The 14,420-nt window shown below is 41.2% G+C and overlaps 1 protein-coding gene across 4 annotated transcripts in view; it reads left to right on the forward strand.

The window, feature by feature from the left end:
* Window positions 1–261: 261 nt before the first annotated feature.
* Window positions 262–14,420, forward strand: part of LOC106587185 (nuclear factor of activated T-cells 5) — a 52,836-nt gene continuing 38,677 nt past the window's right edge. For all 4 annotated transcript variants that reach the window (XM_082969481.1, XM_045708948.2, XM_082969483.1 and 1 more), the window contains exon 1: window positions 262–589. Coding sequence is in view for 1 of the 4 variants with exons in the window: in XM_014175275.3 (XP_014030750.1) it covers window positions 517–589 (73 nt within the window). In the remaining 3 variants the exon portion in view is untranslated. The remainder of the gene's footprint in view (window positions 590–14,420) is intronic.

Genomic DNA, 14,420 nt, shown 5'->3' on the forward strand with positions numbered 1-14,420 from the left:
AAAAAAGCTGTGACCAATCTCATCATGACCATTTGCTTGTGCATTATCCTAGAACTACATTACAATTAGGGGGAGATCACCAAATGCAAGAATTAAAATTATCCGATGTACTTTTCCCTTATTAGAGTAGGCTTAGTGCTTTTACACTTTCAATTATGCAAATTTCACACTAGTTGTAGGCCTACAATCATGTGACAGATTATTGTCCAGTGGCTACAGTTTTATCTTGGCTGACGGGTTTGCGTCATGGGGGGGCGGGGCTGTACAGAAAATAGACGAACTGAACACATTTGACAAACTCGAATGTAAAGGAGGCAGAAAGAAGAGTGTTACACAGGCTAATAACGACTGGTTCAAGATATACATAGCCTATATGTCAAATAGCGTTTTGTTTGGTATCAGTATATTTATTTCCCATTAATTCAGTGTCAGAGAAATATTTATTTCTAGTTTGCTAGCTCAGCGACGTTCATATCTGAGGGGGTCCGATTTCCCCACCTCATCAGAGGCATTACGATGCCCTCTGATTTTATATCCCTACTCAGCGCGGATCTCGACCTGAATTCCCCCAAATCCCTATATTCCAAAGGTAATACATCTATTTTATGTTAAGCAGAGACTGTCCTATTTTCTTGTTTGTGTTGTTTTAGTTCTGTTCGTTGATATACGCTGTTGTTATTCTCGTACATGTGTGTTGAGAGCGCTGCCCTGTTTTTTTTTACCGCCCCCGTCGGCGTGAACGCCAGCGCACCGCGTCGCTCGGGGGAAAAAAGAGCTCCGACTGGGAAAAATCGGTTTGAACGGTCATCCAATATGGAATTCCAAATCGGAAATCGGAAACGCATCTTCCTCGCGCGCCGACTTTCCGACCTGAAGATCACTGACGTCATGATTTGACCTCATTTTTCTCCAAGTTCCCAGTTCTCTTGAAAGTACCATCAAGTGATCTGTTTTGTATTAGAGCCATGTGTAGATTATATAAGAAAATAGAAAGTTGCCTCTTAATTATAGGCTAGTCTTATGAATGTCAGACATTTTAAGATTTTGATACCATTCAATGTAGCTTTATATGATATACAGACTGGTATCTGATAATGGACCAAAATCTGCTTACCTTGATGCAATGTCAACATGTTACTGATGTTCGTCATAAGTCAACTAGGCTATTCATTCAGCTGGTAAATGACTACACTAACTATTTAATTTGTATTTTACATGTAATGATGGTAATTAAACTATTTGAATTTATGGTCCCATACCCTACACATATTTTTTGTGCTATCATGAGTGTGAGAGGATAAAGGCTGCCTCTTTGATATCACAACACAAAAAGGGTTAATTCCTGATACCCTATGTTGAAAGCCATTCATGCATTCAGTGGAAGTGTTTACCAACACTATGCCAGCAGTAATTGCAATATTCAATGTTTAAACAAACACACTCATCACTCAGATGGTGATTTTAAAAAAAGAGGCAGATACTAGAGTACAATATAGGCCTAGGCCCTATTATATGGTGTAGTTGTGGGTCTAAATAGATTATATTCACCATGGCCTAGTCCCACTGAAGAACAACCAAGGGGGAGTGCACTGGTTGGCTTAACAGTTAATGGGTGTCTCTGCAGCAGCATGTCTGTCCTCTTGACTGATGCAACAGCAGAGCTGAACTGGGGTTGCTCGAGATCTGCAGCAAAGAGCAGAGTCACTGAGAGGAGTGGGTCGCTGCACAGTCAAATGTGAAAGTGTAGAATTTGAGATGTCTGAAGTATCTCACACTGTACTTGCTTAAAGGTCATGTGCTATTTGTGTGGCAAATTGACAACTGTTTCAGAGCAGCTTTTGTTTTTCTAACGGTACGATGTTATGTTGGCAATACTCAGGGCCAGGTACACTGATTCATCCTCCAAATCTCTTTTCATATATTTTGGCAATATGTCTCAATACAGCACTTCAACAACATATCTATAAGCCCTTTGACGAACAATGGTATTAATGTCCAATGTCACAGTAAAAGTTCATTGTGAAGCAAACAGCCCGTGGACTTAGGCTTGCCTATGTCTCTTTTGTTACTCCCTCAAATCCCCTACAAAGTGGAAAATGCAGTCTTTATTAAAATCAGAACTTTTTTGTAACCCATTCCTGAAAACATGTTTTTAATTTCCTGAGTATACTGCAGAGATATATATTCTGTTTGTAAATATACACGCGTCTTTGGTTCCTAGTACAGGACCCCAGTAATCTCTGTGCAATTTAGTCTGAGAGAAATTCAACTTTTATCCTGGTATCTTTATCAAACCCCTAATTACTATACATTTACCAGCATTTTCATGCAGCCAGTCCCGAGGGTGCATGTGAGTATTCAACTTCAATCACAATGTTAGGCAAGTAGGGACTCTGCGGGTATAGTGTTGCACCTGAGTCTTGAGTTCCTTAGCATTTTAGAGGACTCTTCAGTCTTCATTGCCTACTTTCAAAGACAGATACTGTATAACTTAAGCTGCATGTTCCCTCAACTGAGAAAAGAGAAAAACAGTGGGTATGTTTTTCTGATGTCTTTGGTATGTTTGTGGTTTGCTGAAGGTAGCCAGCTGTAAGACTGTGTTTTTCAACTGAATTCACAATAATCTGGGTAACCTAAAGTATAAAGGGCTGTATTGACTTTCTGTTAGGTGCTGAAGTAGAGAAGTGGGTGAGTCTGACCGTGCTGTGCATTGCTGTTAATCCTCTACCTGGCTGGCTGCTGGCAGTGACCACACAGAGGCTGCATGCCCAGAGTAATCTCTGCACAAACGATCAGATTGTTTTTGTGGCTCAGATTTGCTGAGAGTAGCCTAAATGTCATAGACCCAGCAGTGTTGGAGAGGTGGCAGACTGAAGCCCAGAGGGGGTCAAAGAGCCACCCTTAATTTGTGTGGTTTAAAAGCCAGCGGAGTGAAGAAATGACTCAATCATCCTCTTGACTGATGTCTGGGAGTTGCTCATAAATGGGTTAACTTGAGTTGGCCTGATTTGAGGCTGTATTGGACTGCCCCATGTCAGAATATGCAAATGATTTGGCTAGGCCTAGTTTCTTCACTGAAAGTCTGCTTCTTAAGGAGCTAAAGATGGATATCATTACAGTGGGCTCACAGGGCTATCTATTTTTTCTGTCACTACTTCTTTAAGGGTGGAATGAGTGACCGGGCATGTATGATTCTCTAGACTGGCAGGCTCCTTACATAATCGTAATCCTACAGATTTTGTGCGGGCTTAGAGGACGTTTATCCACTTTTGTAATAAGAAGGGAAAGTACAGAATTTGAGGAAGAGAGAGCATCCTCAAAACATTTTTATTTAACTCGGCAAGTCAGTTAAGAACAAATTCTTATTTACAATGACTGCCTACCAGGGAACAGTGGGTTAACTGCCTTGTTCAGGGGCAGAACAACAGATTTTTACCTCGTCAGCTCGGGGATTCGATCTAGCAACCTTTCGGTTACTGGCCCAACGCTCGGTTACTGGCCCACTAGGCTACCTGCCGATACCTTCCCATCGACTTCCAGTCATTGAGCCAACGACTATCCTTTTAAAGCACGTCTTGGCAGAAGTATATATATCTTTTTCAGTTAAATTAATATAGGGGAAACACTGGGATAATAGAGCAGATGTTGCTGTCAGCCGAGGCATGGTGATAAGCATTACATAGACAGGACAGAGTGCAATGAACGTCCAATATTCTGTTGACTCTCTTAACCTCATTTTTAGGCTATAAGTGGTAGTTTATTAAATCAATTGTCGAACACCTAAATACATGTAGGTAGGTTACATCTATTACAATGTTATGTGGCTGGTATAAAACTGTACAATGACTTTTATGATGGACAAGCAACAAGCATTTCGCTACACTCGCATTAACACTGCCAACCATGTGTATGTGACCAATAAAATTTGATTTGATTTGGATAAGGATTTTCATCCTTGTGTATTTTAGAGTATTCTTTTCATGTTAAAGGATAGAAATATATGTGAATTGAAACATGCAAAGTGTGAATACAAAGTTTGCCTGCTGCTGAAGTTGAATCCAAAACATGAAACATTCACAGCTTACATGGAATTTGGAGCACACAGCTGCTTACCTCATGGCTGCGTGAGGTCGTGTCATCATACTGTACTTTTCTTTTCTGTCCTTGGTGGACAGATTATGATCATATTGTGGTGTTCCCCCTCTGGCTCAGAGAGAGTTCCGGGGCCTCTGGGAGCATGCTCTCTAATGAGGCAGTGAATCACACTACACTGCTGTGGAGATGGAGCCAAGCATATGGCCGTGTCTCTGCTGTCCTGAACCATGGCAGAATGCCCTAGAGGTGAAACACTTCTTTTTCTAGTACATCTCTCCTATTACATCTGTGTTTAGTCATAATTCACATAGTCTATATGTGGATGTAGGGGTAGTGAGGGGTTAGGTTGCGTTTAATACATCTCAGTTGGGTTTTGGAATGTGATCCAGGTACAGTACCATAAACATAAGAATATTTGAAACTATAGGACAAGGGCATACTTTGCTTGTCTTAGGGCTGGCAATTGCCACAAACCTTACAATATGATATTACAATACTTAGTTCTGATACGATATGTATTGAGATGATCAAGATTCTGTGTTGTGTTTTGATATTCCAAACATATTGCTCACTATATGTCTGCTGCAGAGAGAAGAGAGCATGAGAACATTTTGTTTTGTTCAGTCATGATAATACAAGCTGAAAACATGTTGGCTCAATATTTTTCGAAAGAAGATTGAGAACAAGTTATAGGATGAAAAATACTGGAGGTTTGACGCAGGTACAGCCACTAGTGCTAGCAAATGCTACCTAGCAAAATCGATACTTGGAGTCAAAGTATCAATATAATATTGTCCAAAATAGTCTTGCAATTTTCTTTACCCCCATCACTAGCGTGCCTTGTCAAGTTGTAGAATTGTGACCATTTTGCAATGTGACAGGTATTTTAGGAGAAGGTGTAACTACCATTAGAAGTCAACTGGAATTGGTAGATTATAAGGTAAGATATTTGAAATGGCCAGCCACACAATGAAACCTTTACTCCTGAACACTTACTTCACTGTTAACTTAACTGGTTGGCCCAATTTACAAGCCCTGTGGTTTTGGTAAGCTTAAGAGCTCAGGCCTAGGGAGACAGGGCCCTGTGTTAATGACTGTATTTCACAGTGATGCTTTCCATCAGTATGGGTGTCTTTGTCCTACCTTGGACCACAGATCTCCCTTTGGAAGAGGCCCTCTTTATCTCTACTAAACTGGCCCACCAGAGCCCATAGGGTCAATCATTAACCATCACAAGGGAGCGGCTGCTTTGTGTGTAAACCTGTGCTTGCTCTCAATTAATATTGACTCTGCTATGTTAAACAAACTTGGCGGCGTGTGCTTAAAAATATTTGATTGCCTTGAATGCTAATATATTTATGATGATGAAAGACCAGGACCTCAGAGGGACAACAAATGAAGCCAGTTTTTGATTAGATTCTTGATGATAATTTTACTTGTTTGACTTTCTCATCGGAACAATGAGACTACCAATCTCCTCTATCTTTTAAAACCGATGCACAAACATTCAGTCCCACACTCCTGTGCTTGCACTTCTACCTCAAATCTGCAGGCATGGCATACACAGAGAAAGGACGGATTAGTGATCTCTCTTTTTACCCTTTGGGATTATCATCGGTTTAGAGAGAGGCCGGAATCAGCTATCCCACTCTTTTTCTGCTCCACACAATTTAATTTAGCCTAATCACAGCAGTTGATGGTGTCAGTTTCACACTACTACCCAGGCACACTTTTGAAACATGCCCTAAAGCCTTCCGATGAGGGTGTGCAGAGTTACAGCCTAGGTTCTATTTTCTCAGACATGTCTTTATGAAATAATCGCCTTGTTCACTGGATGGTTGCTTGTGTTTTTATTCATGGTTTTGGAGGCTCAAAAGTTCATTTTGTTTCTCTCGTTTTGTTTCAAGAGGTACAAAAAGTTTTCCCCTCAAACATAATTTTGCAAGAGACCAAGTTATAATACGCCATGCTGGGTATTATATGTCATGCAGGGTATAGTAAGAGTATGCCAGCTGGGGTGCTACAGGTACAAGGGCTGCAGAGGGCTGTTACAACACCATCTGTGTCAGTGAGTCAGGCTGAGATAGGATCCACAGTGGGTTAGTTAGGGGCAAGTGTAAGGTAACAGTATATTTCTGTCAAAGTGGATGCTTGTCTCAATGCCTAGTTACACGCAGATCAATCCATTGGATTTGGTTTCTAAGAACCAGCATATGATTTAGTCTCTTTAGGCATAGGCTACTGCTTTAGGAACATTGTCATAAACTAGGCTAAATGGTTTAAAACTTTATATCAACTATTCCTATGTGAGTGATACTATCAATGAATGGATTGTTTTGTATCCAAAGACTTTTGGTATTTTTTTCATTTGCCATTTACAGAGATAGACCTACTTTAGGACTCTGACTGTAGGAGAGTCAAATTACAGTGTGGTCTGGACATTTTGAAATATGGCTGGTATTTTTCAGTCCATTTCCGTCTCTAGGATTAGCTTAATCCACAACTATTTTTAAGAGTCATGGTCATGTAAATTGCTGTGTACTTTGGCATTGAACATTCCTTCTACCTAATCTATAGCTTAGGCCCTAGTCTTTGTTATCTGTGGGTCTGGGTCACTCTTTGTTGTGAATCCATCCAGTGGCTATAAAAATGCTTGGTTATTTCTGAGTAGCTCATTGCTGGTGTGCTTGTCTGGATATTGAAAGCTGTATGTCACCACCAACATGGAAGGAAATGGGTCGGCATTGCGTCCGCTGTTTTGACATGGCTGAGAGTGGTAATTCTTTCACTTGGTTCAAAGAGCCAATACAGATGACAGTTACAGGTGTAGGATCCTAATTTGACCTGTATTGTCGCAGCAAAATAGTCCTGCAGCAACAGGATTTGAACGTTTAGGCCATAATGTTGCTTGATCGGTGGTTAGGTTATTAACTGGTCAAAATGAGGCGACATGAAATGTGGAATACTGTTAATATAACTGTGTGTTAGTGCAGTAACTGACATGATGAGGAATTTCTGTAAATCACAATCTGCATTTCCTGTAAGACAGGAAAATTCTCAGCAACAAGAGTGATCAAATTAAAATCCTTAAGCTGTATGTGAAAACAACATGATTTCTGGAAGATGATAGGTTGAACAATAGCCTACTTTTTTCACCCAATGTTATTGTTCAAACTATGTCTTGGGCCAACATGTTTAACAGGTTCATAAATGCTTCTTATGCTCTCAGCGTACAATGTTGTCAATGAACAAGAGCTGTCAGCACTAGCTGAGTTATTACAGCGGTGTATACAAAAAAGTGAAGACTTGTTTTGAGAAATGAAATTTGAACGCACAGCCCACTCCCACTCAACACACTAGCCTACTTCAAACCAGGTTGTACACTAAGGCTTCACTGATGGATCTTAAATCCACATTTTGCCATGACTTATTCCATGTTCATATGACATCTGAGTGAGAGTGAATATCAAAATCAATGAGGGGCCCCTAGAGGTCAGGACCCCTGGGAACATGCCTTGAGTGCCCAGTCACTAATTCATGACTAAAACAAGGTTTAGATTAGCTGGCTAGACTAACTTACCTAGCAAACTAAACTATTAGCTGACATGGGCTTATTGACTGGCTGCCAGTAACTGACATGACGAGTAATACTTCCTTTTGGTTGGGGGTCCCATAGCGGCCGTGGGCCCCTCCACCATAACTTCCTTGTCCCCCATAACTTCCTTTTAGAAACTCTTAGGGGTTAATGGTTAACACTAACCAAACGTCAGTAAAGAGGAGCAATTCGCCGCAGGTCAAAACATTACCTCTTCCAGTGTTTACTGTGACCTTGTTTAGGCTCTAACCCTTCTATGCATGAGCGGTTTAACCTCCTAGCACCCCTAGCAACAGTCACTGATAGTAACATCAACACTTGTCATTTCACCTTGCAGTGGTTATCATCCTTCTTGTTCTCATATCAAATTGACAGATTTCTGACGGTATTATGCTACAAGGCTTTCATTAATCTATGTTCTTTTTTCATATGTACTTTTTTGGTTTAAAATGACTGCAGAACAATGTAGCCAGTGGCATAGACACCCTGATCATAATTTGGCAAGGGGATACTAGGTCAGATGAGTGTGAGAAAATATGTAGAGCAAAAGCCACAATAGTTGTAGGGCTACAATCTCTATAAAGCATGTCAAGAGGTTGGCAATACAACAAGCCAGTTGGTTAATGCCTACCTTTCTCAAAACATCAGTATCCCATAATGATCGACACACCAGTCCCTGTTGCATGGTTTGTATTGATACAATAAGTCACGGCTGTGAATGAAGTGCCTTGCCTCATTGAGTTTAAAAGTGTGGCTTTTATCAGTACTGTTAAATTCCATTTGTGATTTTAGTGAACATCAAGACTGTGGTCTCATGTGACTCTAATTGATTACATAGGGCTTGTATTTCAGAAACCCTGTTTTAGGAGCTATTGAAAGGATTCCCAGATCAGTTCTCTGTTGGGGCAATTCAAGAAAGACACAATTGTGCAGGAGGAATGACACATCGGGCAGCAGGTAGCCTAGCAGTTAGAGAGGCGAGCCAGCTACCGGAGGGTTGCTAGTTTGAATCACGGGTCTTAAGGGGGAAAAATCTGGCTGAAAGTGAGCCAGGCAATTGGAGGGTTGCTGGTATCCTAGATGCCATTGCCTGCCGCTGTGCCCTTGAGCAAGGCAGTAAACCCCCCATAACAACTGCTCCACGGGCGCCCAGTGTGGCAACCCCTGCTCCAACCTCTCCAACCTGTATGTGTCTTTTGGTGGGGTTGGGATAAAGCAGAAGTCACATTTCGGTTAGACCTTTTGTGCAATCGACAAAGTGATCATAATCTTGTGCCACATGATCTGCACGTACCCAAGCTTATCTTTGGAAATCATAACTTGGCACTATTTGATTTCTGCTACTGCCAGTAACAATAAGGAAATACATGTCGGCCTTAGGTAGGCCTATGCACTTAACAGCATAGTCTCTGAACAAATAGGGCCTTAAATTGGGCGATACAAATGCCGAGTCTCAACACTGTCCCTTGGCTTTTGTCTCAGAGACAGATCCTGTGCCCACATTTGAACTCTGGTGGTAGACTAATTCTCACGTTAGTATTTCATAAATCTCTTGTTGACAGATGCACGTAACATAAATGGTAGTAGCATCTGTCGACAGAGTGTGATGCAACGACTAAAGCCTGTTGCATGCTTCCCAATCAAAACATTTTGTGGATATAGTATGACAAAATTTGGTGAAGTTTTGGTGTTTGGCAGGGTTTTTTTCATCTGTTCACACGCACAAATCTTTTTCTTGAGGCAAGTCGAAGTTTGGTAGCTGAAGTCTGCTCCCCTTCGTCAGTGATTGGTCAACAGTACTACTCCTAGTAGGAGTGGGAACTATGGACAGGATTTTTCAATAGTGTTTGTTGTCATTGAACGAGAGACAACTAGTTTTCATGCTAATTCTTTTACTTAAATACTTCAGTTAGATGTGAAATTGCAAAACTAAGACCTTTGCAAAATCGTCCAAATGAATTACAGATTTCTTGATTTATCTTAGTAATTATTTTGAGGAAGTGTTACTGGGTATGTTGTTGCTACAGCATGTCAAGATGGACAAATAATAATTTTGCCGCTTTTTTTCTCGTTTTTCAAGCGAAGGTCTTTTTTAAAGGATCACGCGAGGCACAGACGTTCACTTTGCCTAGCCGGGTTCTGCTAGGAGCAAACCAAACCTAGTATGCAGACGCCTTTATGTGGAGCTTTCAGGTACACAGATTTTTTGTCACTGGTCTTTTGGACAAATCACGATTTAGCAGGTCCTCATATCTTTCAAATTTCCGAAGGGGAAGAGATATCTGGTCTGTAGACTTGCCTCAAAACTGTCTGAGAGTTTATGTTTAGAGGGGTGGAGACTGCTTGTCTCATTAGTAATGTTTCGAACACGTCTCCCCCCTATAACCTAATCGAGCATCTGACACAATTACGCAAGGTTTTAGTTCTGGATGTCCGAGGTTAGTGGTTTATTAAATCCTCTCTGGCCACAGGTGCTGTACCAGTGAGAGACGGAATAGGCTGGAGGTTGGCTGTGGCGCTTTCTGCTCTCGCTGTGCCTCTCCCTCGTAGGAGACTGATTTGTGACTCCTTTCTGTGAAAACCCAAAAGCGTCTCCAAGCTCTGATCCCTCTGATGTTTCTACCTAGAGTGAAATGCAGACTTTTTTTTATGTCAACAAAGATGTTAAATATTTAGAGGGCTAAATCATAGCTGTCAGGAGCTTTTCCGTTGGCAGATGAGGAGACGAGGTCAGGTTTCAGTGTAGGCTTACAGCTCTTCTAGTCCCTCCTCAAAGAGCATGGCTCCTTATGTGGACTTCGCGACATGTCTGCCCCACTTGGATCCACCACTAATGAGCATTGTTCATCAATCTTAACCAAAGACCATAAGCCTTTTCCTCTTGTGGTAGTTTTCAGATAACCCCTTGCTCTTTAGTGCTATTTAAAGTCCTATTCCTGATTTGTGATTCTTGTTAAAGCTGTCTCTCTCCCTCCCTCTCTCCTCCCTCTTTTCCCTCTCTCTGCTCCTGCCATTGCCACACCAACACGTGCTCTGTGTCAGAGAGCTTGCCCAACGATAGATTATTATACACAAGAGATATGTCAAGGGCTTTGGCAACACTGTGACTTCAAGGGGGGTATAAAGAAACAAACATTCCAGCGCACCATAACGGTTGTGCAATCTCAATTTCCTGTGTTTTCATTCCTTTTTCCTGAGTCACCTGTTAGTTCCCAGGGAGGTGGGGGCAGAAAGAATGGCACCTTTGGAGTGACAGTGTCCTATTCCCTCCCCCCCCCCCCCCCCCCCTAACATCCTGTCGTAAAAAATATATATATATATTTTAAGTTTTATGGAAGTAGCTTAGCTACCCGTCTTAAGTCTTAATAACTTGTAATTGGGAGCATAATAAGGTTCACTTTCACTGAAGTACAGTTAGTTATCATTTTACCTCAGCTGAACTGCCTCTTAGTCACAGCCTGATAAATTCTGAAATGTTAGAAGGTTTTTGGTGAGTGGGAAAACCAGACGTCGTCATCAGGTATGACCGTGCCCCACTGCCAAACTCTGAACCAGATGCAACCTGTTTCTGGTTAGCGATGGGACTGATTACATTTGATCTCAGGGCCTCTTCCTTGAAAGCATTGTATCCTGTTTAATCAATCTGTGTTGCAAAAAATTGGGCAACTACCTTTCTCGGAATGTATCTGGAACAGCATTCATTGTTCCTCATAGTTTTGAATCCCATCCAATACAGCCTTGGCAACAGAACAATTCTGCTGAACTAAATTACGTAGCTTAATTCATTTTGTTCTTCTCAGGATAACACCCTCGCCTCCAAACATTGCAAACTGAGTTGCCATCAATTATTTATTTGTGGTGGTGTTGGCTTGTACCATTGCTCTGATAATAGCCTCATTCTCCCATGGTTATTTCTAATTAATCAGCAGACATTCTAAAGCCTTAATAAGATGTTGTGCCAAATCCTCTTAGGTGATTAATATACTGTAGGTGTGGTCTTAGTATGGCTGGGAGAGGTGAGACTGAAGGACAAATTAGCAGCACTGGCCAAGGCAAAGACCGCTACAACCCCACACAGCCCTCCATGCGGCACCATCATGGTCCAACTGAAGAATTCAATCAGGATTGTGGTCAATGTGTACAGCAAGCCTATCTCATCACGGGTTAAATTATACAAATAGGTAAATACACAGTTGGTTTTATTTTTGTTGTTCTGACTGCTGTCGCTGCAGTCCTTCATGGTGCTCTGCTCAGTAATAACCTATGTTATTTTCATGTTTGTCGATTATTCTGAATGCATCCACGACCTCTCTCCCCGACCCCCATAAAGGGGGAGCCTCAAGGCCAAAACAACCCTTCCTAACATAAATTGTTAATGCCAAATATTCTATCAGCTTATTCCAACACTCTTATCAGCAGAGTCAACATGCGCTCGTAGTAAAATCAAGAGCAAATCCACAAAAGTTCCAAATTTGGAGCCTTGTGACGCCGCAGGCTATTTTTAAGCATGTTACTAATAACTCTCCTGGGCTTTATAGATGGATGGTAGGAGAGGAGTCTCTGTTTCCCCATGCTCTACAGAGCTGACGTTTGACTGTGGATTTCATGGGCTGCTGGGTAAATGGTTTGGACTCTTTCATAGTTCTCCTATGTCAACATGGCTGGTACTGATAGAGCCTCAACCACTAACCATTGTTCATCAATCATTCACTTGGGAAGAAATGCATTTTTCTCCTTCATATGATCCTGGGTAAATCATAGGGCCGGGACTATACCAGTATTGCGATTTATTTTTTCCATGACAAAAATTAAACCATGAAGCAGACTCTTTGGTCCTTTAAAAACCTGCTGTGTGTAAAATATTATATGCTATAGCTTGGAAAAAAAATAAATGTGACTCTGGATGACAACATAATGATGTTTGTTTCCAACATTAGGGCTGCTTTCCTAAAGAAGTTAAATCCACTTTGTTTCGTTTCCTTGCCACGATACTGGTATCGTCCGGGCCTGGTAAATAGTATTTCCCTTTTTGTCTTTTAACAAAATCTAAATCTAGTCAATTTGTATTTGTCACATACAGAGTTTACAGCAGGTATAAAGGGGGAAGCAAAATGCTTATGTGCTAGATCCACTGAGGTATAAGAAGAACTAGAAACTGCCTACAAGATGGCCGACCGTTGTTTTCAACTTAATCTTCTCACGTTCACATATACCGTTCCGTGGTTGCTGCCAACTTTCTTACTGGGACTACGCCGCCTGCGCAGTAGCACTCTGTGCTCACTGGACAGACAGCAGTATCGCGCGAACCTGCTCCGGGAACTCAGTCAAAGCAGGTGGGTAGCTAAACAAGCCAACCCGGCACTTCCCCTGGCTAGCTGGGGTCATGACCTCAGAGCAAGAATATAAAATGTTAACTTCTGCTGTGAGTGATGATTTTTTTTTTTTTTTTAAGCACCCTCAGCGACAATTATTTGAATAATTCAATGGTTGTTTTGTGCATAAAGGTGATGACTAAAGTGTCTTATTGCAAATTTTATAATTCGACTTCTCAATGGGAATTGTCTTTCTTGGCCAGGATTCAGTTAAACTGCAATACTGAAGCAATACTGTAGGTGCAGTCAAAAGCATGCTTCCAGACTGGAACCCTGGCCCTTTGATTAGCTCCCTCAACAATGCATTACTTCAGCCAATAACAATAATACTGAAAAAAGAGTCAAGTCAAAAATAACAAGTAATAAGAGAGGTAGTATGCATAGTAATAATGGACTGTATTACACTATTTTTATACATATAGAGTGGGTAGTGACTTGGTCACGCAGTGAAATAAATACTATATAGTAGAACTGCAGTGTTGACTCTGTGTGTGAGAGTTATTAGTACATGTGGTTTGTTTGTGTGGGTAGTCAGTAGGGCTGGGAATTGCCATGGACTTCACAGGACAACATTATCACGATATTTAGGTGCCGATACGATATGTTTTGCAGTTCTCATTATTCTTATATATACATACACACACACACACACACACACAGTGGGCTCCAAAACTACTGGCACCCCTGACTGGCAATACACAAACAATACTTAAAAAAAATAAACAATATAATTATAGAGAAACTCAAAATACCAACATGTGAGAAATACTGTACTTTATTAATGTTTCAATGGAACCCACCAAAATCATTTATAGGTCCTCCAAATCAAGTTCTCACAATTAATGGCACCCTTAAAGATTATTGTAAATAACATCTACCAAAATTAAACCAGGAATTAAATTCCACTTAAGTTTATCTGTCATAAGGAACTATATTGAGCCGTTACATCACTTCCTGTTTCACTAGGGTATAAAAATGAGGTAACGCATGCAATATCCCTTTGTCATCCAACACCATGAAGAAAACAAAAGAACTGGCAGTTCAAAAGAGACAGATGGTCGTAGACCTTCATAAATCTGGTAATGACAACAAGAAGATCCACAAACGAATGAATATACCACTGAGCACTGTCAGGGCAATTATTAAACAATTCAAAAGATATGGAACAGTTGAAAACCTCACAGGTAGAGGACGCAAATGCATTTTGCCCCCCAGGATAGGGAGGAGGATGGTGAGAGAAGCAACAAAATCCCCAAGAATCGCTGTGAAAGAATTGCAGGCCTTGGTGGCGTCTTGGGGTCACCGGGTTTCAAAAAGCACCATCAGACTCCACCTCCACAACCACAGGCTCTTTGGAA

The sequence above is a fragment of the Salmo salar genome, chromosome 26, assembly GCF_965601325.2.
Source record: "Salmo salar chromosome 26, fSalSal1, whole genome shotgun sequence".
NCBI classification, from domain to species: Eukaryota; Metazoa; Chordata; class Actinopteri; order Salmoniformes; family Salmonidae; genus Salmo; species Salmo salar.